This window comes from Cetorhinus maximus, chromosome 25 (genome assembly GCF_964194155.1).
Source record: "Cetorhinus maximus chromosome 25, sCetMax3.hap1.1, whole genome shotgun sequence".
In the NCBI taxonomy this organism is placed as follows: Eukaryota; Metazoa; Chordata; class Chondrichthyes; order Lamniformes; family Cetorhinidae; genus Cetorhinus; species Cetorhinus maximus.
The window spans coordinates 24,785,212-24,811,443 of NC_135903.1; the positions used below are offsets into that span (position 1 = coordinate 24,785,212).

Below are 26,232 nucleotides of genomic sequence, written 5' to 3' on the forward strand. Positions count from 1 at the left end.
GGAGGACCAGCAGCTCAATACTCTGGGGCCATGCACCCAGGTGACTCCAGGAGTGCCTTGCTGATCCAAATCTCCTCTGCCTGTGACCCCATCAGCTCCAGTTCCACAGGCCGAGGAGGGTGCACCCGCTCCACAGCAAGAGACCCAAAGCAGGCTGGGGCCCACCAGGCCTCAGCCCTCCAAAGAACGCCTGCCAACGTCACCACAGACAACAGGGCGTAGCAGTCAGCAGGCTACCTCTACCTCAGCTGTGCATGTCAGGGGACCACCAAGACATAGCAGCAGGGTAAGGAAAGTGAAAGTGCAGTTGCACAATTTTGCACGGGTGTTAACCACATGTATATAATGTCATTCATATCACTTCTTACCTATGCCTCCGTCTTATGGTGAGCTGTTTTAATGTCAATCACATGTGATACCTTGGTTCGTGCACCCACCTATGGCAACTGTCTCTAACCTGGGCCTTTCTTCTGTGCAGTCTGCTACCACCTCACCACAGTGCTCCATATCAGTAACACCTGAACCTTCATGTTAAGTGTGCTTGTGGAAAACACCTCGATCCCATTCCTCCCAGGGTCCCGTCATGTGCATTTTTGGCTCTGAACGATTGAGGCAGGGATGTGCCCCTATCTCATTTGCATTCTTGACAGGTGTACATGTGGTATTTAAGGAGAGATATGCTCACACATGGAGAAGGCTCATCGATCATCCAACTCCATCTGCCCACTGACTCTCAGCAGGGTTTAGATGACATGAGCCTATACTCAGAGCTTATGACCGCTGCCGTCAGCCAAATAGGTTTCCGATGTTCCCAGTGTCAAACTGCCGAGCTCAGCAAAAACTGGGACAACCTTGCCACCTTAAAGTGATGAAGCAATAGCATATTTGTGTACAGGCACTGAGAGGTCCAACCTTAAGCGTTTCTCACCCGATAGTTGTGACTATTGTGGGGAGAAGGGTGTGGTCACAAAGTTGGTAGACAGCAGTGTGTGTCCCATCACCTTGACGTTCCAAGAGATTACTAATGCTACTTCCAAATGGTGATTTCTGGAGGCCAAAACAGCCTTTAGGCACAATCTGGAATTGCACATCATTGCTTCAGACAAAATGGAGGGGTGCAAAGGGATAGGAGCGAGTGTGTGATGAAGCAGAATGGTGCTCCTCATTAGCAAAGGTGTGTGCCCCTGAGGGCTTCATGTTCTCTGATCATGTTGGACTTTGCTAGGGCCAGGGCTGGCCACAAAGGCACACTGGTTGTAAGAGGAGGCAGCTCAGTATCAGGCAGCCTAGTGTCTGACCTCATCATGCTCAGGTGCTTCACCTCCATAGTAGGGTTAGGAGAAATGCAGCTGAGGATCCCTAACTTTAACTGCCAGATGTCAGTGTCATTTCAGGGAGTGTATCACAGCTGGGTCATCTCTAAGTGCAGTCACAGTAACGGTATTTCACGGGCTACCTGGTCCCAACTGTTATGTTTCTGTGTTTTGCCACTGATGTAACATATCGTGCATGAGTTCTGATGGATCTCCATGAGGAGCATGGCCAGATTGAAGGCATGCAGGTACTAGGCCATTGAGGATCGTGCAAGGGCCCCTGCATCTTGTAAGGTGCTGTTGTGACTGGGCTGCTGGATGGATGTGTGAAGAGGTAGCACTTTCTGATGTCTGATACCAGAACGTCCTCCTCCAGGTAGTACCTCATCTCAGCATGGACACGTGCCCTTGAGGCTTGTTCATCCTTCACAACATCAGGGCAATGTGAACATTCTGTGCAACGAGCACTGTCATCTGGAAGCTCGAGTGAAATTAGAGGACTAGCTATGCTGGTGGTCATGCTGGCCCAAGGTGGAGGAGAGTTGTCCAGGAGGATCCTGAGTGCATCTCATCATCCTACTCCTGAAACCTGCTGGCAATGAGGGCCTCACGAGCATGCCTGCCTCATCTGGCCTGAGTAAGGCCTCTTCACCTACATCCTCGGCTTCCAAGACCTCATCACCACAATGATGCATGAGACTATACTGGAGTGCTCCGCCAGACCTGTCCAGGCATTGGAATCACATTTCCAGGATCCTGATGGTGTGTTCCACCAATGCCTGGGTTGTAGCAGGAGCCTCTTTGGACCTTCTCTCTGCTGCATTCTGAGGCCTCCACATGGGTGTCATCAGCCACGTTCTTTGTGGGTAACCCTTGTCCCCGAGGAGCCAACCCTGCATCCTGTGTGGTCCCTCAAAGATGTCAGGGATCTGAGACCTACTCAGCATGTATGGGCCATGGACACTAGCTGGGAACCCTGGCTTGCTTGATCTCTGTCGAAGTGGACAAAATTTTGGGCCTTTGCAAAAAGGGCATCTATGACCTCCTGGATGCATTTGTGGGTGGATGATTGGGAAATGCTGCAGAGGTCCCCAGTGGGACTCTGGAAGGAGCCACTGGTGTAGAAATTGAGTGCGGCTGTTACTTTCACTGCCACTGGCAATGAGTGCCCTCCAAGTCCCTGTGATGCAAAACCCTGCAGAATGTGGCAAATGTGACTCACCAGGTCCATTGACATGTGGAGGCATCTGTGGCACTGGCTCTCACTCATCTGGAGATAACACATGCAACGTCTATGCACCCTGGGTCCAGCGAGGTGCCTACAAATTACAGCCCATTGAGGATCATCCTCTGCGTCCGGAGGAGGACCTGCTGCCCTTGGTCTTGAGGGTTCTGCTCCTCCCTTTGGTGAGCCAGGCGCCTCCAACGCTTTCTTCTCATTCTTCTCTCCTGCCTATAAAGCAATAGTGCAGTCAGTGAGAGCACCAGGATCCATTGTCCTGATGGCCTCCTCACTGCTGTATCAATGAGAAACACGCAAGTCAGCATTTGTTGCCAAAGGTCCACTTTCTGCCTCTGGCTGTGAGCTCAAGGCCTTTTCACGCACGCCAGAGAGTACTGATCCCTGAAATGATGCCCAGTGCGTGGTGCGCATGAACATTCACCACAAACCACCCCAACCACTCCCCAGCACACATGACTGACTGGTGATAGTTTTGGCCAGGCGACCGGATGTCCTGCTTTCAGCCCAGGCGTTGGGATCATCATTACCTGCATTGGACTAAACATCATTACCACGACTGCACTGGACTAAACATGAGGGTTAATGAGATTAATTTAGGGGGTCGGAGGCTTCTCGTCTGTGAGTGGTTAATGGTCACATTCCAAGAGATTCTCAAGCTTGACCAATCACACAATAGTTCTGCAGTTCCATTACACTCTGGTGAATTTGAAGGCTGCAAATGAGGGGCTAAAACTAGGGGAGCGATCATTGACATTTTGAGGGATCAGCATTGCATGATTGGGCATTATTGCTTCACTTTACTGACTCCCTGCACGTCAAGTGAACTGCACCTCCCCCGCCTCTCCCCCCAGCAACCCCCTGCCACCCACAGTTATGTGTGTCTGTGCAACCTTCCCTGCTTATTGTCCCCAGTGGAGCCCTGGCCCTGCAGCCCCTTCCCTTCCCTCAGTCCTGTCTGGCCCCTTCCCCAGTGGAGCCCTTGCCCTGCAGCAGAGTAATAGCCACCCCTGCCTTAACTCTGCTGTGGTACCTGCAGGGACTTGCTTTGAGACCCCCCTTGAACCCGATGCAGTGCAGCCTGCGAAGCCTGGCGCTGACTCCTGCAAGTGCTGTGCAATGCATGGGATGCAAACTCACCTCGGGGTCAGGCTCGAAGTGCAGGCTGCCAGCGGCACGTTGTTTAAATTCTGCTGTGAAACGCATCGTTCTAATTGCAGGCTGACATGGGCCCCTAATCCAATGTAGCGGGATGATTCTGGTGAGCAGGGGTCAGAATAAGATGCTGATTTATACTAACGATGTTCACGGCATTTGGCAGCGGGAAACACGACCCGCCATTGATGGCTGGAGCGCACAACCACTTCCTCGTTCTACATCATCATAAAACTGGTTTTGGGCCTTCTCACAAGATTTAGCTCTCACGCCCACCATGATGCCCGCCACAGTCGGGAGCAGAAATCCCAGCCAAAACTACCCCACAAAGTTAACTTTTCAAGTGTGGAGTATGTCATGGAAAAGCAATGTTTTAAATCAAAACGAATGGGTGGGCGGCACCACTGCAGGTCTGATGGCTTAAAGAGTGGAAGATCCGAAAGTGTTTGGCTATGGACCGATCATGATGGTGGGCTACAGCTGTGATGGACACTTCAAATTTGAAATTAATTGTCCCTTGGGATATACATTTGTCTTGGACCAGAGTGTAGAATGGGTGACAACAAAGTGGCAGCTCATGTTACGACCCAATCGATTCTCTTCTCCATTGTAATTGTAAAAACTATCGGGCATGATGTGTCCTGGACTGGTGGTTCACTGCCGCCTGTTGCATGTTGCTAAATAGGAAGAATTTTGCCCTGATTGTACTTATAAAGCTCCATTCTAATATTCCAGTTATTCCAAATTAGAGAAACCACCTTCACCTCACCTGAGGTTCGTCAAAAATATACTCATGTATTATAATAAGAACGGATGATTATTAAATGCTTTAATAAGATGGATATTGCTCTTCGTTGTCTGTTGAGGTCTTACATGCATGCTTGAAATTGCAAGCTACAGAACTAAAGATGCTGAAATTGATGCAATGTCTCCACCTGCTAAGTCCTGGAGTGTTATATGTGAAGGACAAAGTTTGATTACTTATTTCATTCTAAGAATAACACCTACCCAAGGTCCAAAAGTTTCCGCCTTGCCTTTCTGTCAAGGCCGACTGTGGGGCTGGCTGGTTCTGCTGGGCTTGTTTCTTTACTCTCCTCTGAACCTACAAGTACAAAAATACATGCAAAATTATAAAACTCTAGGACACTACCACCACATCCACCATTGGCCAGTTATCATGCCCTTTCCCGCCATTGCCATTGCTTTTATTATAACCTTCCTGCGTCCGCAGCTTTGAATATCTAACAAGGAAAAGAGCCTAGCGAGTGCATCACTTTATCTAAGTTGCTATTACATTCCAGAGTTAATCAGATGAGACAATAAATAAAAGGATGCTGTGCCTGAGTTGGACTGCACAGGTCCCTGTTCCTGCCGTTTTAATATTCTCAATTATTGGTGATATACTGTGATGTGTTTAATTAATGATGGTCTGTGATTGCTAAATTAATCGGTTGTTTTTCTGTCACTGCATCTGAAGTTTCAGTTCAGAAGGAATTTGAATGGTACTGTTTTATTGTTATTTTTATTTTATTTTTATTCAGTCGACTGACTGAAATTTCGAAGTTTTTACTCCAAGAACAACGGGAAGAAACTTGATTTATTTTATTTTTTAAGCTAGGCTACTGTTCAATTGTTGATTAGGTTCATTGAGCAGGCATAGCAATCAACTCAGAAAGCTATGGAATGTAAACAAAATTTTGACTCAACACTGGTGATAGATAGATAGGTTCTTGATTGGTAAGGGGATCAAAGGTTACGGGGAGAAGGCGGGAGAATGGGGTTGAGAAACTTATCAGCCATGATTGAATGGCGGAGCAGACTCGATGGGCCGATTGGCCTAATTTCTGCTCCTATGTCTTATGGTCTTATGGTGAGGATTGAGGCTACACACATGTGTGAACATTCAACCGTGACCACAGATCTGAACAGCCCAGGGAAGAGACATATATTTGTTCATTCTGAAATCACTTAGGTAGGTAGGTGGATGCCAACTTTGATGGCTGTTCAAAATAGAAGCTAGTGAGATTGTGCAAAAGTAATATGGTGACGAGAGATTGTTCCTTAGTGCCACAACTAATGTCCCAGAGCAATAAAAGTTTATAGTGTGTACTTTTGTGAACTTTATTACTGAAGTAGTCTAGGCTGTAGTACTTTTTAATGTCCCATTACATGAATATATGTATATAGTGGGCATTATATAATACTTGCTTATTCAGTAAGCTGAATGAAAGTTCTAATGCCCCCATCACATTTTTATTATTGCTGCAAAATAATACATTTGTGAATGATTGTCCCCAGTTAGGCATTTGAAGTTTGCCTTCAAAAGTGACTGAAGTGAGCAAAAGCTAAGTTCTCATCCAAATTTTCTAGTGTTATCAATCAGCTGGGCTCTCAAATGCTGAAGCACAAATGGTCAAAAGCCCCAAATTTTGATTCACTGCAGCATTACCTACACGACATCCGAAACTGAATCTTAGTTATTAATAAAAAAAACAAAATACTGCGGATGCTGGAAATTATAAACAAAAACAGAAAATGCTGGAAAAGCTCAGCAAGTCTAACAGCATCTGTGGCGAGAAAGACAGAATTAACATTTCGAGTCCGTGTGACTCTTCTTCAGAAGACGCTGAAGAAGGGTCATACGGACTCGAAACGTTTGTTTTGTTTCCCTCCACAGATGCTGTTAGACCTGCTGAGCTTTTCCAGCATTTTTTGTTTTTGTCTTAGTTATTAATAGCCCACTTTAGATAATTATAAGCGTCTTTGCGTTGTTCAGCAGCTTTTTCTGCTGATTAGAAGGAGCAGCCTCTGTATCTTATTTTTCCCATTTTAATTTTAAAGTCGAGGGGAATTCATGCTGTGTTCTGGTGGAAAATCTGGGTTCTGTCAAGTGAAAAGGCTCCCCACATTTACTTCAATGAAGCCAACTTCTTCAATTTTTTTTCCTCTTTATTCGTTCGTGGGATCTGGGCATTGCTGGCAATGCCAGCATTTGTTGACCATCCCTAATTGTCCTTGAACTGAGTGACTCTTAACTGCCCTCTGAAAACCACCCAGAAGGAAAAAAAAAACAGTTTGAACCAGTACTCTTATTTCCCAGTTTTTACTGTTTTTTTCATTCTGGGCAACCCCTTTGCTGTCACATGTAGGCCAGACCAGGTAAGGACAGTAGATCCCTTCCCTAAAGGACATTAGCCAACCAGATGGGTTTTTATGACAATCAGTGAATAATTTTATGGTCACCATTACTGATTCATTAATTGAATTTAAATTCCACCAGTTGCTGTGGTGAGATTTGAATCCCAGAACATTAGCCTGTGCTGCTGAACTAATAGTCCAACAACATTACCACTACGTCACCGTCTCCCCAATCTAATGGCACTTTCATGGAACCTCATTTTCACCCGTCTCTCATGCTGTTGGTTGTCCAGGCACTGATAGCATGAAATGCAGTTGATGGGAGGAAACATGTCTCCCGCACTCTGTGCCCCTATAATATTAAAGTGCCTGTAAAACCCTACATTTGCCGCTTGAAAATTAATAGTATTCAGGGGAACAAAGGTATTAGTGATGAGCAAGTTCATGCAAAATAATTAGTGAAAATTGTAAGATTATACAACACAGATTATTGTGAAATGTATAGCAAAACTTGCCCTTATGTGAAACCAGTTATCTAAAACAAATTTATCTGATTAATTTTCCTTCCATTTCTTTTGCAGTTCAAACACAGTACTGTCCCCAGTGCCATGTCCCATTGTGCAAATAGTCTCTTTGTCATGATGTTGTACTAAATTATCCAGAATCCACAGTGCCTCATTGCAATTTTCTGTTGGATCAAATCTTGTATTATGTCCGAAACACTGATGTTTATCATTGCGACTTTTTAACTTGTAGTTTGGCGAATTGCAAAGTTAATTGTAGTTAGTCTGTTCGGTCTCCCCCTTTTAATCTTCAGATTAAGCAGGGTTAAGGAGTGAGTATTCCTGCAGTTCAGACCCAAAAGCCAGGAAGCAGAAAACTGAGGCACTATAGTGTCACCAGTGGCAGAAGGGTGTGGCAAGTCTTATGGCAAGTCTACATCAGCAGGTGCCATTATAAATGTGGACACAGGAATTTAGAATGTAATATAATTTAATATAATATGGAGGTAGTATATTATCTGAAAGCTAACTATAAAGCTCTGGAGATTGGTTAAATAAAAGTGTGATCTGGGTGAACAAATACATTTAACAGGAGCCTGCAGTAAATGGAAACATGAAAAAGTTTGGAATATGATTTCTGTTAACATCCTCTCCCCACTAATTAGTTTTGTGTTTTCTCCTCATGACACTACTTTATGCTGAAGTTTAAGTCTACAGGTCACAGCCATCCTACAATATCTCATTCAAGTGACACTTCTTTATGTGTGAGGGCTTAGGATCAGGAATAGACTATTTGGCCTTTTGAGCCCGCTCTGCCATTCGATAAGAACATGGCTGACCTGGTCATGATCTCAACTCCACTTTCCTGTCTGCCCCCCATAACCCTTGACTCCCTTGTCAATCAAAAATCTCTCTCACTCTGCCTTGAATAAATTCAATGCCCTAGCCTCCACTGCTTTCTGGGGAAGATAATTCTACAGACTAACAACACTCAGAGAAAAAAAATTCTCCTCATCTCTGTCTTAAAAGGGACTCCTCTTACTTTTAAACTGTGTCCCCTAGTTCTATTCTGCCTCACAAGAGGAAACACCCTCCCAGCATCCACCCTATCAAGTTCCCTCAGGATCTTATATGTTTCAATGAGATTACCTCTCCTTCTAAAATCCACTGGGTATAGCCCCAACCTGTTCCACCTTTCTTCATAAAATAAGCTCCTCATCCCAGGAATGAGTCGAGTGAACCTTCTTGGAACTGCTTCTAATACATTTATACCCTTTTTCAAATAAGAAGACCAAAATTGTGCAAGGTATTCCAGATGTGGTCTCACCAATGCCCTTTGCAGCTGCAGTGAAACTTCCCTACTTTTATATTCTATTCCCCTTACAATAAATGGCAACATTCCATTTTCCTCCTAATCACTTCCTATATCTGCACACTAACATTTTATGATTCATGTACCAGGACACCCAGATCCCTCTGTAGCACCGAGTTATGCAATCTCTCTGCATTTAAATAATATACTGATTTTGTATTCTGCCAGCCAAAGTGGACAAGTTCACACTTTCCCACATTATTCTCCATCTGCCACATTTTTGTCCACTCACTTATTCTATCTATGTCTCTTTGCAGACTCTTTACAACTTTCTTTCCTAGCTATCTTGGTGTCATTGGAAAATTTAGCCACCTTACATTTGGTCCGCTCATCCAACTCAAACATGGACAGGGAATGCAGCTAGCGATTGAACCTTGGGAGATCGCAGCCACAACAGCTTCCGCCCTGACCCAGCATCTACTCACATATACTTTCCAGTAAGATTCACTGGGTAGTGTCAAGGAGCTGGAACCCTGGCTGCGTAGCTCTGCTCCCTGCCTGGGAGCACTGAAGCCAATTGTGACACCCTGCTGCCACAACAGCTCAGATCAGTAGCCTCACACAGGCTGAAGATTGAAGCTGGGAATGCCTAGTCTGCATGGCTCAACACTTGGGAACTAGGTTTACTGAGCTGTGCCGTAGGGGATTTCTGATTTCTATTAGCTTAATTCACTTCTCACATAATTGACACTTGCTTGTGAAGGCAACATTTACTTTCCATTTAATATTTCTCCCGTTGCATTTGTTCATTTCCATGCTATCCAAGGCAGATAAACTCGATAATTCCACAGCTGAGGAATCAATGCAAATTACTCCCCTGACATGAGGCACTCTCTCCCCTCGCCCCGCTATTTTTTCTCCTTTAAAAACTTTTCCATTGTCATTATAATAGAACAAAGACCTGTTGTTCCAATTCCAAACGCTATGAGCAGACACTCAGGGCAGGATTTTCCCAATTGAGAGGAAGTTCCAGTGCCGGGGTTGAAATTGGGTAAAGTGGGTGGCAGGACATCCTTGGGGATTTTTCCGTCTGCAGCCAATTAATGCCCGGAGGGTGGGGGAGCCAGCCAATAACAGGTGGTGGGCGGGAGGAAGTTCTGGCATGTCAAAGGAAAGCGCTATATGTAAAGGGCAGTCAACAATCTTCATACATGCTGCACACAAAGAGGGCATTGGGAAGGGTGCTCAACAAGGGAGACTATGTAGGAATGGCTGGAGTCAGAAGAGGGGTGACCCCCTTCCTGGAGCTGCCCCTGGAGGCAGAGGAAATAGGTACTGTTGCCAGTGGGTAGGAGTCCAGAAAGCCTCATGCAGAAGGAATGGCTGGAGATGGCCAAGGAAGTCAGCCGGGTGGTCACATGTGCATGGGTGCCACAACTATTTCAATGATCTAGTACAGTCTGGTAAAGCCAAAGACACTGATAATAGCAACTGACAACCCTGCATTTCATAAACGGCGTTCATGAGATGTGAGGAGAGATGACCAATTCATGCACGGGCATGATCAGGGAGCAGTGTCCACAGTGATAGTTGTCTCATACCAGAGACCTCTGGCCAGTCAGAGTTGATCACTGCATTGCCAAGACTGAGTGGCCACTTGCAGTTGGCCATCCAGTGGCCCGATGCTGGATATGGAAATTGGCAAAGGTTGACGAGCATTGCTAAAGTATGACAATGGTAGAGAGGCGTTGGAGGAGGATGGTGTGGTCAACCATGTCAAAGGCTGCAGATAAATCAGGAAGAACAAGGAGGGAAAGCTTACCTTCTGGGTAAACATAGGTCATATTGGATGTCATTTATGACTTTGATAAGAGCTGCTCTGGTACTGCGGCAGAGGCAGAAACCTGATTGCAGGAATTCAAACCTGGGGTTCCGGATAAGATGGGAACAGATTTGGGAGACAACATCATGTTCAGGGACGACAATTTATGATAGATTCCATAAGTATGGGCCCAATTTGAATGATCTTCAGTAGAGACTAGGCATAATTTAAGTAAATAAACAAAAAGCATTGCCTCTATCAAGTTTATCAAATATCTATTACATAAAGTAAAAGAGATTAATCTTATTGCAATAATGGGGTTCATTTTAGTCTAATTCTCCAGTTGGGAAATCCCCAGGATTGAGTGGAATGCCCGATTTACACTCCACCCAATATCACTTTCCATTGACTTCAATGAAGAGTAAAATTGGACCTGATATAAAACCATCATTACATCCAATCCTGTCAGTTTTCCAACAAGTGGGTTAGCTTAAAATTGCCCCCCAAATCTTTCCTGGGGCAGAATTTTGCCCTGGGCGTGTGGGATCAGTGGGGGTGGGCAGAGGCAGTCTGGAAGCTGACTGCTGCCCACGATCGACAGCGCACCGCAATTTCACACTGGCAGGCCAATTAAGACCTGCCCACCATGATACACGAGCGGCAGCGCTGAGCAGGGACATGCTTTTAATTAAAAATTAAAGTTTTTATTTCATTTTTATTTGCTTTTGGAAACCTCATCCCGCCCGTGGATCAGGTTTCCAAAAATCTTTTCACTCGCCAGTCAACCGTTACGTTGAATGGGCAGTGAAAAATTCAGGACAATTGATTACTTAATTGCCTTAATAGGCCTTTTAACTGTCGACTGGCTCCAGCGTATGCCCGCCAACCAAACTATCGCGCGACTACGCGTTGACATCGGCACACTCGGCCGACATCAACACGCGTCATTTCACGCCCGGTCAAGTCTGGCGCGCGCCCGCCTGCCAAGCTAAAAATTCTGCCCCTAATCTCTGGACAGACTTGCCAAAAATGTACGTATGTTATTCTAAGGGCTATTCTTTAGGACTTTGTGGCTTCTTGACAAGGCCACTCTGGAAGTAATTGCTAGGATGCATGCAAGAACAGCTCAGGATGACTCCCTTGACCTGCTAGGCACTCAGAGCAATGTTCCTAAGGTAGAGAACTCCTTGATATAGATGTACATCCAATCTTTTCCATAGTCCTGCATGCTGGCACCATGTGTGTAATTTAAACAATAACTTTATTTTTATTACTTCATATATTGCACCAAGTTCAGACCCAATATACAGACAAAAATATCTCGATGAGAAAAATGGCAACAAAAGAATAACAGCACCTTCACTGTGCTTTTCTGATCTTCTCTCTCTCCTCATGTGAACTGGAGAGGTGTCAGAGCTGTGGCAGGATTTGGAAGGAGAACTGGTAGGAGTCAAGCCCAGTGCTTCCTGGGAGGAAGCATTAGTCAGAGTCTGGTAACGTGTCATTGCCATTGATGCCTGCTCTCCTTCTTCAAATGTCCTTCTCACTATGTTAACATCGAATGAGAAGGAGGAGGTTCGATGTGAGGGAGAAGCTGAAGATATAGCAGATTCTGAAGAAGGAGAGGAGCCCCGCAGTGAAGAATGTAAAGGAGATCTCATACTGTGCAGTGGGCTTCCATAGCTATCTGTCGCCTAAAATTGTACAAAGCAAAACAAAATAGTTTGTGAGCAAAGTGTAATCATTCTGGTAAACTTGTAAAAAAAAAACAAATGTCATACTATTTGATGTTCATTATCTGGTGCTCAGACGCTATTCCGTCTACATGTATCTCATTATTTCTGCTTTTTTATTGTCTTGCTTGACCCTTTCTTCTACTGAAGATTTAGATTCCCACTGGAGTATTGTTCCCTGCGCACATTTCACCATCTCATCCAAAAGCCCATTCTTCATTTGTGAGCCTAAGTAGTGACTGGTTGGGGGCTAATTGACCATCATGGTAGGCATCATGGCCAAGTCTAGTGCTATCCTCATATTATATCCGTACACACCACTTTCCAGCAGAGCTCACTCAGCAGCAATCAGAGAGAGGTTAAAATGTCCCAACGACTGACTGACAGAGATCAGCTAATTCACCATAGGTTAGAATTGAGCCTGGGATTTGCCAGATGTACAGCTCAACCTCACCCTGTTGTTGCCAAATGATCCACGCTGAGTGAGTGTGGGGGACCTTTTGGTCTGACAGTTAGAAAGAAAAACCATTTACCTTTCTTTCCAGGCTGTCATCTCCTTCTGTGGAACTTATGCTATCACGTAGTCGAGATCTAGATGGCCGCTGTCGTCTTGCCTTAACAGAGAGCTGGGCTCGAGCCTTCTGCAAGCTGCTGTCAAGTCTTTCAGTCTCTGGTATCACCTCATTAAAATCTGCAGCAATGTTAAAAATACAAATGCCGATAAGAACAGTATTATTCGTAAGATGAACATTTAAAGCTATCCACAGGGAATGACACTAAACACATTTCTTGAAGTCTAGGGTGTATAAAATCAAATGCCACATCAATTATGAAATATATTTGTTTGACTTGTGATGGGCTTTGACCTGAAAGCAGTAACAGTAAGGAAACATTGTAATTACTTTAAATTGTTTGGAGAATCTGCAATTGTTTTTAATATTTGAAAGGACTTTTAAGAGTTTGTACCACTTGTAACAGGATCAATTTTAAATTTTGCTTCAATAAGAAATACTGGTCCATGTGACCTGATGACCCTTGACCTTGAAGCAGTACCAACAGGAAGGAAGTTAAAATATGGGAGCCATGTGGTACACAGATAGAAAGAGAGGCAGAAAAGGAAGAGCTGAAGAGGAGAGTTGAGAGATCCTGGAAGGAAATTCTCCCTACTGGGAAGATTAGACAGGTGGAACCCTGTTTACACAGAAGCTGCAGAGAATTGGCTAAGTCCTTGAAGGAAAGGGACTAGAATTTCGCTTGGACAAACAATGTGGGTGAAACTGGAACCCTACAGGCAGAGTGGACTGTCTGCTAAATCAGTGAGATAGTCTCTGTTTTATCTGCTATTCCATGTGTAATTTATGGTTTGTACTGAATGTGATGTTCTTGTAACATTACATTTAATTTACATTGATTCTGATTTGAGTTAAATTAAAAGTTACAAAAAGTGAAATCCTATTTGTAATTTCTTCACCTGGTGCCATTCTGTAAATTTGGTTATTTGGAATATGGATTCTTATAGGGATTGTAACAGATTACAAAACCAAAATTAAACTGAAGTTTTACTGTAAACCAGAGATTAGTTGCTTTCCACTCAAATGTTAGGAGATATTGTAGTTTAGTAGTTATGGCACTAAACTAATAGGTTAAAGATCAGAAATTCACCATGGCACAATTAATTCACTGAACAGCATTGTCAAAAATGACCATGTTGGACTATTGCTGGAAATCAATTGTTTCACTAATGTCATTCAAGGAACGGAACCAAACACCTATCCATAGTCTGGCCTTCATATGACTTCAGTACAAAAATATTACCTATATTACAATGGTGACTGCACTTCAAGAGTGCTTCATTGTGGCTGTAAAACACTTTGGGAAGTGCTGAGGTTGTGAAAGGTCTATATACCAATACAAGTCTTTAATTTCTTTTTATGTGGTACCAGCCTTAAGGAAGTAGAGTTGAACAATAAATGCTGCCTTGTTAGTTTTGCCCAGAACCCAAGAAAAAAAACAAATTAAAAAAAAATCTAGTCTTACCCAGTTTCATTGTGAATTTTTCAATCTGATTAGTTAAGGAACAGACTATTCTTTTTCCTGTTCACACGTTCTAGAACCCCTGCAGGGGATGCTGAGCTGAAATGTATTTCTAATCACCTCAGGTTCCCATGGAACGTCTATGGATGAATGTAATAAATAATGAGTGCCGTTCACTTGCTGCTGACAAGAAAATTCAACCCAATCTGTTTCAAAGCAAGCCATATCAGGATAAACACTTTAGGAATAAACTAATGGCATTAGAGATTTTTGCAGCTCTCAAATTATTGAGATTATTATCAAAGAAACAAACGCACAAGACAAAGGTAGACAAGAGATCGAGCTATGAGGGTGTACAATGTTTCACACAGATATAACTGTCAAGCTAAATAGGGACAGCTATCATCCATAAGGGCTGGCATAACAGACGCTCAAAAGGACCAACAGCAGCAATTTATGTTAAAACTTAAGAAAAACGAGAATTCCATAATAAAAAATAATGACTTTCTAGTCAATAACTCAAGGCTAAGAGTACACCTGTGCACTTCTAATAAACGCACAGCCAAGCATGGCGATGATACCGCTACAAAGGAACTACTCACTGGAATTTTCCAGCGCCTCACACCAGCAGGATCTTCTGGCCCTGCCGCTGTGAGTGGACATTTCAATGACTCACCAGCCCCGCCGCAGTGGGGTGCTGGAAAATTCTGAATGCTACCTAGGCTTGGAATGGAATGGAAACTGAGGTGCAATACTGGACAACTGCAGAACGGTACCCCAAGCTGAATCATTGCATTCAGGAGAAGAGGGAAGAAATAGGTAAGAGAACGAGAGAATGCAAAGCAACATTTACCGCAGGAAGGAGGTCAAGTAATACTTATGTGAAACACACATCTAGCCTTAATAAGGAACACATGAATACAAAGGACAAGAACATAAAATTGCAGCCTGGCTGATTGGTCCTCAAGTTCTAAGGGTACTAGACCATCCTTCAATTGATCACTTCAGTGGAAAACTATCCAGTTCTCTTTTGAACTTGATGAGGAACATGCATGATCTGTGATCAAAATATCATATATAACAACCAATTGCCCATAACAGTATATTCTTCAATAAAACAATCCATCCAATGTTTTACCATTGGAAAAGGATTTAGATAAGGTAAATTGTATTCAATAGTTGACATTTAATACATTAGGCAAACTCAATGGCCTTATGCGTTTTGAAGTAAAGCTGCGCATCAGTTTATGATTTAGCTACTATTACAATCTGAGACTGTTGTCACTTGATTATAGGTCACAGTTGGATGATTAATGAGCAGACCATGGAGCTAATAGGTTAAAAGCCGGCTTCAATCACTGGGTTTTCAAAAAAAAATTCAGTGAAACAGCTTGCTCCTATTAGAAATAATGGATACTCTTTGGCCTCAAGAAGAATAATCTGTGCATGTCGTTCCTGAGAACAGCAGTTGGGGAAAATTCACTGCAGCGGTTCTTTGGAAGTAACGTGGCTAGAAATAGCTAACATGACTGCAATCTTCAAGAAAGGGCAAAAGGTGCGAACTTGGAAATGACAGGCTGGCTACCATGACAGTGAAGGACGTAAATGAGAGCCAACGTTAACTCATAAAAATCGGGCCACGCTCGATAAATTTAGTGGAATGGTTTAAGGATACAACTAAATTAGTGGATGAAGAGAGAAGCTTCTTGATGTTGTATGCCTCAGCTTGAAAAATATACCTGGCAAAATTCCAACCAAGATTTCCAGAGAGAGGCAAATGGAAAATAGGTTTGAATATTTAGAAAAAGAAAGTGAAGAGTCATCATGATTAGCATTGCGTAGAGCTGGATACTGTTTACCCGTGGAAATCTGTCCTTTGACTGCTGCTTAATAATTGTTACTTAGCCCAGCAAATAGATTTCACCAAGAAATAAATCATTTAAAGGGATTTGCATAGAATTAGGTTCCAAGAAGAATTATGGTAAATCATATATAATACTGAAAAATGATATAAATAGCAAAAATAAGGAGACTGAAGATCATTGGCCCTTCCAGCATACTGCTGCTGCAATTCCTAGAAGAGCTACAAGTTAGACTGGCTCCAAAGCTCCCATGTTGAGGATGGGGCCTTGGCTAATCTCAGACTAGGCCACCCACATATGGAGCAGCAGGCACTTCCAAGTCTGGGAATTCCCATGTCTCTGGCTTTCACAAACAGCGAGTAGCATATCCCCGATGGTCCCAATTTTAACTTGTGAGTTAAAAACAGGCCAACATCGACCTGCTGAACTATGGCAGGCGACCCCAGCTGAGGTTTCAGGCTAGCACCATGTCAGGCCTGCAAAAAGGAGGTACCTTTTTAAAAATTGATTAAATGTAGCTTCCTTACAAAGGGTTCCACAGGGCTCGTTAACTGGATTTTGGACTGACAACTCCAACCTGCCCCGCCCGTCTCGCCGGATCCAGCATATTTCCCTGGTAATCTCTGGCTCATTTAGTGACAGAAGCACCCTAGAGACAGGTGCATCTACCATTGGAATGTAAATCAAAGGACCTCCTATCAACCCTATGAACTTAGACGGGGATTCACATTCCCTGCAGGCTTTTGGCCCAATAACAGCAGCAGGAGAGAAGGGAGGGAAGATTTTTGTGCTGTGTGTAGTGTTAATGCAAATTCATGCTGCGATTACATTTAGCAAAATTTTCTCTAATCCCTTGATGAGAACTAAATTCTCTATTTGATAATTTTTTTTTCGTTCATGGGATGTGGGCGGCACTGGCAAGGCCAACATTTATTGCCCATCCCTAATTGCCCTTGAGAAGGTTTATTCTTTATTAATCCTTTGTTAATCATTACTAAAGCAGAATACTGCAGATGCTGGTAATCTGAAATAAAAACAGAAAACGCTGGTAATACTCAGCAGCTCTGGCAGGATCTGTGAAGAGAAAAACAGTGGGAATGTTTCAGGTCAACAACCTTTCATCAATTAGGAGTATTCATTAGTTGACTAATTAAGTAACGTCTCCACAATGTGAAACAGGGGGCGACATTTTCCCCCTGTCAGGGGAGATTTGCGGGAGCGGGTGCAGGCGGGCAGGTTCCGGGGGACGTGCCGCCATTTTACGTGGGTGGGCCAATTAAGACTCGCCCAGCGTGATATCCGCCAGAAAGTGCTATGTGCTCCCTGTGCGGGTGGGGGGCGGGGTGGGTGGAGATTCCCTGAGCCGGGAGTGCGCGAAACAGTGCACAGGTCTTCCTGAGGCTAAGTGCTGCCTCAGGGAGATCAGCTCAGGTTTGGAACATTAAATAAAGATGAGAAAAAATTTCGCTGCCATGTCCCCTCATGTGACACTGTCACATGAGTTGGGACATGTCCATAACTTTTATTTTAAAATATTCTGAAATTTTTAAATCCCTCATGAAACCTCATCCCACCCGTGGATGGGGTTTCATGCTTTTTCAGAAGTCCACCAGGGCTCCCGTCCTGCCTGCCAACCTTAAGGTTGGACAGGCAGGTCCATTAATGTTTTCAATTACTTTTTTAATGGCCTTAATAGGCTGTTGACAGGCCAGCGGGCACACAGCCAAGTCGGCTGGGCGCCCGCCAACCTGAAAACGTAAATGACGCGGGGTGACGTCGGGATGCCTGCCCAACGTCACCCCCTGTCATTTTACACATCGGCGAGCGGGCCCCGCCTCCCCGCTCTCCGACCGGAAGATGCAGCTCAGGAATTTTGTGCCAAATAGAAGGTCAAAGTTTACCTAGAGATGCATGGAACTTAAGACAAAGGAACTAATATACTGAAATGATATAGAAAATAAGAGAGACAACAGTTGAAGTATTGTGCTTAGTTTTGGTCAAAATAAATAAAGTATATCTATAGAGTAAAACAAAACAAAAACAGAATTACCTGGAAAAACTCAGCAAGTCTGGCAGCATCGACGGAGATAGACTTGCTGAGTTTTTCCAGGTAATTCTGTTTTTGTTTTGTTTTGGATTTCCAGCATCCGCAGTAGCTTTTAGCTTTTTGTTTTTATATATCTATAGAGTGTTGGGCAGCATGAACAGTTACTGCCATAGTTCCATTGCCTTGAGAATTGAAAGCAAGGTGAGAAATTAATTTAATTATATTATGAAAAGGAAAATTGATGGGGATATGATTCAATTGTTTAGAATTATGAACGGGACAATTAAAACATTCTATGTATAGAATTACAACAAAAGAGAAATCAGAAATTTAAGGGCAAGGTGAGGGGATGTGAGGGGTGAGGGCTAGAGGGCTGGTTTTTGTTTTTTTGTTGCTAGTGTAACTGCAGCTGCCTCCACACTGTTTCCGGGGCCCTGTGCTGGGCCATTAACACCCTCACCGCCGGAACAAAAATCTGAGGATCCGGGGCACTCTTTCCCCAAGTCGGGTTTGCAAAGTCAGAAATTTTCCCAACTGCGCTCCTGACTTGGAAGTGAAAATTCAGCCCTTAGCTTTAAGAATCACTTTAAAGTAGCATATAAATGGTGTTTTTAAACTGCTGAGTATTCGCACTGAAACTCATGTCTAAAATTTGGTATCTGTTCATCCCTGGCTACACTATTCAGCTCACCAAACAAAGTCATTTCTGCTCAATCTGATTAAGCTTGAAGTCACTCCAGAACACAAGTTAGAGACTATGGAGTCACCAGAGGGAACCTTGCTATAGGGAGTTCATTCAAAGAGGACTTTGTTTAAAAGGGCATTGGAAAGTTCGGCTTGGCAAAGCAAGGAATAGGGATCCTGTGAATGTCAGGAGGAGCTGTACTTTAAACTTTTATGTCTACAGAGAATATGGTATAATGTACAAATGCAAAGTGGAGTTTTCAGTTGTGCTAAGAAGTTATTAAGAGATACCTTTTCTGTAATTTAGTCACCTACAAAGTAATGTTTAGTCAATGGTGATTTTAGTTTGTTTGTTCCAGTAGAAGTCTTAAAACATTAAATCACGTTGTGCGATTCCTTTGAGTTGCTCACTGGAAAATTCATATCGCTTTTTAAAAATTATCGGTCTCTACAGGGATCATGACATCAGGAATGAGAACTATGTTATTTATTTTTCCCTTCATGTGAAATGTAGCCCAGCAAAGATCAGTACAAACTGGAGAATTAAATTTGAAATATTTCTGATATTCTTGGCTATTCACTGGATAAATTCATTGAACCATCAAAGGATCCCAGTGTTACATTTTTAAACTGAAAGAAATATAACTGCCATCATTGTTACATGGAGCAATTTCTAGTCATGTACATCTGTCAATCCCCTTATGACCCAACTGAAATAGTCATAGATTTCTGATTGAGCAGTACTACATACTTGGCAAAGAGAAAACCACTTGCAAAAGTGCAAATTTCAGAATCAAATGACAATTATATTTGTTGAACAAATTCTATTATTGATTGCTTTCAGCATGTCCAACAGAATCCAGAATGCATGACGGGCACATTTTAAACCTTTCATTTGGCTAAATGAAAATGAACAATCGAAATAGTGCTTGCTTATTTACTTGACAAACAATCAAATGACCTCTGGAGCAGCCCAGTTTATACAGTAAGAGATTCACATCAAACTGCTACAAATAGACGAGGATATTTCAAAGTGATACAGGCTGCACACAATACTCATGCTGCCTGCTATCTTCAGTAATCTCATGCAGTCGATGGAATGCGCAATTAGCGCTGGCTGCAAGCATACTTCTTAAAAGGATCACAGGAAGCCATAGCAAGGAAACATTTTATTAGGTTTTTACTTAGCTTGCTCCTCCTGGCTGTCTAGCTGAACTACAATGATGCCAGCTGCATCATTGTTGCCCCCTCTCCTTACCATCCCCATGCCACTTGATTTCCTGAACCTAACTATGGGAAAATTCGGAAGGCTCAGACTGGCAATGTGCAAGGGGTGTCCAATTAGTGCCCACAGCTCGCCACTATGAGGCCCGTGCATTCATTTTGCATGATTTTTGGCCCTCTGTTTTTTGCCACAAGGATTGTTCCCTGTGCCCATTTGTTGCCGATAACGGATCCAAGCAAATTTCTAACCCAAAATGTTTCTGAATCGAATGTCTGTTAGTATAGTAATTCTTATTATATAGGATTACATAGGCTATATGGCACAGAAACAGGTCACTTGGCCCAACATGCTGGAGTTTATGCTCCACTCAAAGTTCTTCCCATCTAAATCTACCATCGTAACCTTCTATCCCCTTCTCCCTCATAGGTTTGTCTAGCTTCCCCTTAAATGCATCTATACCATTCGCTTCAACCACTCCCTGTGCTAGCGAGTTCTACTGCTCTTTGGGTAAAGAAGTTTCTTCGGAACTCCCTATTGGATTTCTTGGTGACTATCTTATATTGATGGCCTCTGGTTATGCTCTTCCCTACAAGAGGAAATGTTCCCTCCCAAGTAGCCACTCTATCAAAGCCTTTATAATTTTAAAGACCTCTGTTAGGTCACCCCTCAGCCTTATTTTTTCAAAGGAAGAAAAGCCCAGACTTTCAATCCTTTCCTGGTATATATAAAACAATCCTCTTCTGATATGTATGTCGGTTTGTGTTGCTTGGAGATCTAATCTGCCGTGGGTTCACAGTGGAATCAAAGCCTGTGAGGTACCTGCCAGCTAAAAATTTCTTAAGATCCAGATGGCTCTGAGATGGGCCTGCTTCATACTTGATGCATTCTCACAAATACTGGAGTTCTCTAGCACAGTGGAGTAGGATGATGAACTGATGTGGACATGTTGTTGTTAGGAGTAAAAACATCATCCATTGAGAGGAGTGGTCTGCCCTGTTCCTGGCCTCTGTGCCTCTGGATCTGTAGCTGGGCACACCCTATTGTGTTAATGATATCAACAAAATAGTCAATTGTACTTGCCAATTGGACAAGTTGATCTACTGTCCTGCCCTATGCTGCTGAAACCTTTATGGTAGCAGTCTGAATTTTAAGGGAAGATGTGGGTTGGTGACAAGAGGAGATACAGTGCAAATGTCGCTGAAGGACATTCTTTATGCATGCAAACCTCACATGAGATTTATGGAATGCTCCATATTAACCCTACCTCGAAAGTTTATTGGCACTTTGTCAATTATTCTAATAGTGCTTTGCATTCAAAAACCATTTTTCTTTCAAAATCTAGGCCCTAGCAATCAGGATTACTCACCTCATCAGTGGTAGATGGAGGAGACCTCAACCTCTGGTCAGCTGCTTCCTGTCCCAGGACCTACAAACCAGAGTTCAAAATACTAGGGGACAGCGAGCAAATTTACCCTCAAAACGTTACAAGTAGCTTGCGAGAAAGCAAAGACAGAGGCAAAATATTCAAGGAAGTTGACACAATATTACCTTACATTATGGTTCCTCCATGGTTCAAATGGGGCTAAACAATTGTAGACACAGCTGCCTCACTACAAGTGGGAAAACAATACAGAGTTTGATTGGAGAAGCATCAACCATGGGAGAGACAGAATCTGTAAGGAGGTGCTCCTCCAATCAAAGAATCTATCTATCTCATGCTGTCTGCGTCAACTCCACCAGTTATAGGTTCTGTCTCTCCCAGGCTCGTTGCTCCAACTCACCCATTCACAGGTTCTGTCTCTCCCATGCCTGCTGCTCCAGCTCATCCAATCACAGGTTCTGTCTCTCCCATGCCTGCTGCTCCAACTCATCCAATCACAGGTTCTGTCTCTCCCATGCCTGCTGCTCCAACTCATCCAATCACAGGTTCTGTCTCTCCCATGCCTGCTGCTCCAACTCATCCAATCACAGGTTCTGTCTCTCCCATGCCTGCTGCTCCAGCTCCTCCAACCACAGATTTCCTTCCTCCCATTCTTACTGCTCCTCCAGAGACAAAGTTGGAGGAGCAGCAAGGGTACCAGGTAGGGAAACTGTAATTGGAGTGGCTGGAGCAGTCATCCTGGATGACGAATCCAACCCACTCGACTGTGGAACTTTAACATCCTCCCGGATGCCAAACAGAAAAAGAATAAGGAAGATGGAGGAGGCAGCTGGAAATTCAGTAACAAGGCCAGGAATAAGCCCGGGGAACGCCAATATCAAGAATGTCTTCAGGTGTAGTAGTCAGTGAAGAGAAAATCTGCTAGTTTTTAATTTCCTTGTAATCTTGTGATAGTAATGGTGGGTGGGAAAGCAATGACAAATGAGAAGGAAAGGTCTTTCCCATTTAATTTTCTTGCCAACATTAGGCTGTCATGCTAGGAGAGGCCCTAGATCTATGGCAACAGAAGGGTGAAATATCAAAAGTGATTGCATTAGATCTGTGCAAGTTAAAGCAAGCATACCAACCCCATTGTAGATAGAGCCTGTAGGTGACAGTAGGTCTCAGAGGCCCGTTAAGTCATTGGATCGATGGCCACTGGTTACCATCACATCCTCAGAACCCTCAGCCCTGTATTCAATGAGAAAGGATTCATAGATCCTCTGTGTTTCCTAGGAGAATTCGAGGGAGTGAGTCATGAACTTTGACACTGAAACATTGTCCAGATCTGCCACCACGATCAGTCTCAGGCTCTCTTATCTGCGGAAACTGCACTTGAAAGTATAAACAATGATCGTTAGTCAGCCCTTTGGCCACACACAAGGCACTTCCAGAACCGCCTTGCTACTAGAACGTGGTTTGAGTCACCCTTAATGATGAAAAATATTGTGTGAAAGAGTATGATTTTATAGAAGACTGATGTCCTGCCATTAAGGTTAATCTGTAAATGTATGCCCCTAAAACCACTGTCTGAATCTTACTGACACAGCCAAAGATATAAGCTGATATGTGGTGATGCTGCATGGCTGATAAATAATCCTCCAAACTGGTTGTACATCGTAAGTCATGAACTTTAAAAAAAATTTAAACTAGACTAGATGTAATCATTTGACAGAATTCTACAGCACAGGAGGAGGCAATTTGGCCCACCATGTCTATGAAGGAGTTACCCAATTAGTTCTAATCCCCTACTCTTTTCCATAATCTTGCAATTTTGTCTCCCATCAAATATTTATCCCATACACTTTTGAAGGTTTCTATTGAATCTGCTTCCAAGTGCATGAGGAATAAAAGGTATACTTATATATAATCTTCAGCACTTTTGCTATCTTATCTTCCTAAAGAAAGAAACCATAAAAAGACCACATAAATAGAAATGGTAGCATTACGATGTGACTGCATCACCCAATAAAGGAATGAATGAGAATGAAAAAGTAGCCCCCGAAAATCAAAACGTAGCCTGAGAAAATCTCAAAAAGAGCCCTCAAAAAAATAAATTATTTTGAGCCCTCGTGTGTCCTGAGTCACAGCCTCCCTCCTGATCTTCCTCTTGTACTCCTCCTCCGTTATGTCCAGGTAGCTGCTGCAGTTGGAATGGATGTACTGCCAGAGAGAGGCCCAGATTTTCACCACATCGGAGACCCTCTGCATCATGGCAAAAATAGTGGACAAGCCTGGAAATCCTTGCCCACTCCCAGAACTCAGCACTTCATATTTTCATAGGCACAGGACTGGAGACAGACCTGAGTTTGTGCATGTGCAGTTTACAAAGGCTGCTGGCAATTTAAATCACCAGCTGCCTCCACTGAAGTAGGAGTTGGTAGGCCAAAAGTGTGAAACCAGAAGTGTGCAGGTTACACCAGGTAAGAGTAGTCTGAACTTGGTGTATTTGTTTGGATAGCCAGGGTACCCCTTTGGAGAGGTAAGGTACCCATTTGGATGTGATTCCGAGACACTTTAGGAGAGGTAAGGCATCATTTGGGAGAGGTAAGACTAAGTAAACCAAGTAAATAAGATTCTGCATAAAACTCATTGGAACTGTTAAATAACTGCCAAAGAATTGTCAAAGCTGTCAAAGAACTGTCAAGCTTTCAAAGAACTGTCAAAACTGTCAAAGAACTGTCAATGTTGTTCAAAGAACAGTCAAATGAAACTAGGTGAGTGGGCATGGAGGGAGTTAGGGTTGGGGACATGGGCTGGCATGAATTGGCACTAGATTGGCCTGGGGCTATAAATGGCCATGGGAAGTGGGGGGAATGGGTGGTAGGTGGGGCCATGGGGGATGGGTAGAGGGGCATAGGTTGGTATGGGAGTATGAGAGGCCTTGGGGGGTGGGAAGAAGGGCATGGGTTACCTTAGGGAGTATGAGGGGTCATGGGTGTGGGTGGGGGCGCATGAGGTAGCATAGGCTGGCATGGATAGAGCATCAGGAGTGTGTGAGGGGGTGTGAGGGTGCTGAGGACTGAGGGCTGTTACCTGTTACTTGTTTAATCATTTTATCCTTTAATTCAACAAAGTGCCAGAGCAGAGAGGCAGGCCTTCCGCACATTCCGGGGGTGGCGGGCTGAACTTCCAATCCAGCCCTCAGCTGTGGGCAGCCATTTTTAAAGGTCGGGTTTGGAGAGCTGGGAATTCTCCCGTCTCTGTGCACCCAACCTGGGAGCGAAAATCTGGGCCATAGTTTGTTTGCAAGTTATGCACTCCCTATTCCTCTGTTATCTTGGGCCATCCTTTCTCCCTTCCCCTGTTGCACTCTAATAGTCACTGCACACATAATCTGAGGCTGAATCTTTTAACAATGTTGTTTCAAAATCTTGAGGTGGAGTTTCTGCTCTGAGTGCAATGAGTGCATTTCTGAAAATTGTAGTCAAAATTGTGCCCATTTTGAAAAGTTTTATTTTCCTTGGTTTTCCACTCAAACACATTTGCAAATTGCTGAGGGCAAAATCTCCTATGAACCAGCACAATCAGGCAGTTTTTTTAAGGATAATGTTTGAAAGAAATTTGGTTTAAAAAATTCCTTGATATGTTTAGGAGTGGTAACTTGGGGCAGAATCTTCAGTACGGCGAGCGGGGGCGGGGCCTACTCGCCGACACGTAAAATGACACCCAGTGATGTCGGGTTGTGTGTCCCGACGTCACCGCGCATCATTCAGGTCTTGAGTTCGGTGGGCACACACCAGAGTCGGCTGCGCGCCCACCAAGCTGTCAAAGGCCTATTAAGGCCATTTAAATTCCAATTCAAATAATTGACAGGGCTGCCTGTCCAACCTTAAGGTTAGCGGGGGGGCAGGCGAAGAGCCCAGGCAGCCTTCGCATTTATCATGAAACCTCATCCACCGGCGGAATGGGGTTTCAAGAGGGTTTTTAAACTTTAATAAAATTTTACAAAAAAATTCATAAACATGTCCCAGCTCATGTGACACCGACACATGAGGGGACATGTCTTAAAAAATTTTTTCTTCCCTTATTTAAATTTTTACATATCGAACTGATCTCCCTGAGGCAGCTCTGCGGCGATCGGCTACGCACCTGATCCCACCCAACTACCCCCCCCACCCCCGACAAGGAGAAAATTCTCCCCTTGGTGCCATTTGATTTATATAACCGAAAATCAGTTTATCGTAAAGAATAAGTATCTATCACTGTGTCAATCCTCCTCCCCTGAGTGCACCGATTTTAAATTGTTGAAAGTAACTTTTAAAAAAACGTAGAGAATGATTTACTCGTTAAACTGTGGTACTGTATTCAGTTTCTTAATAAATTTTTTAAAAAGTTCAAAAGCTTTGTTTTTAATTAACGCCCTTACGCAAAATAGATCTGTTTAATTTATGGGCCAGAATTTTGCCCTTGGGAGGGTGCTCGATTGGGGGCAGGCGTGGGCGGTTGGGAAGCCAACTGCTGTCCGTGATCGGCACCGCAGTGTGATTTCACGCTGGTCAGCCAATTAAGGCCCACCCAGCCTGAAACACGAGTGGCAGAGCTGAGCGCTGCCTGTGCGGGAGGGGGTTGGAGTGCGAGCAGGCCAAGTGCGAACTCCACACATGCGCGTGAGTGAGCGCTGCATAATCTCCCTCAGGCACGGAGCTGCCTCAGGGAAATGAAGATGAGATGAAATTCATTTTAAAAATAAAAATGACTTGTCCCCCGCCATGTTACTCTGAGGGGGCCGCCTGGCCTTTTC

At 43.7% G+C, this 26,232-nt stretch overlaps 1 protein-coding gene across 1 annotated transcript in view; it reads right to left on the bottom strand.

The window, feature by feature from the left end:
• samd14 (sterile alpha motif domain containing 14) overlaps positions 1 to 26,232 on the bottom strand; it is a 229,110-nt gene that overhangs the window by 102,782 nt on the left and 100,096 nt on the right. The window contains exons 3-5 of the mRNA XM_078529637.1: positions 12,750 to 12,907; positions 11,841 to 12,177; positions 4,717 to 4,810 (exon numbers count right to left, since the gene is read on the bottom strand). Of these exons, the coding sequence (XP_078385763.1) occupies positions 4,717 to 4,810; positions 11,841 to 12,177; positions 12,750 to 12,907 (589 nt within the window). The remainder of the gene's footprint in view (positions 1 to 4,716; positions 4,811 to 11,840; positions 12,178 to 12,749; positions 12,908 to 26,232) is intronic.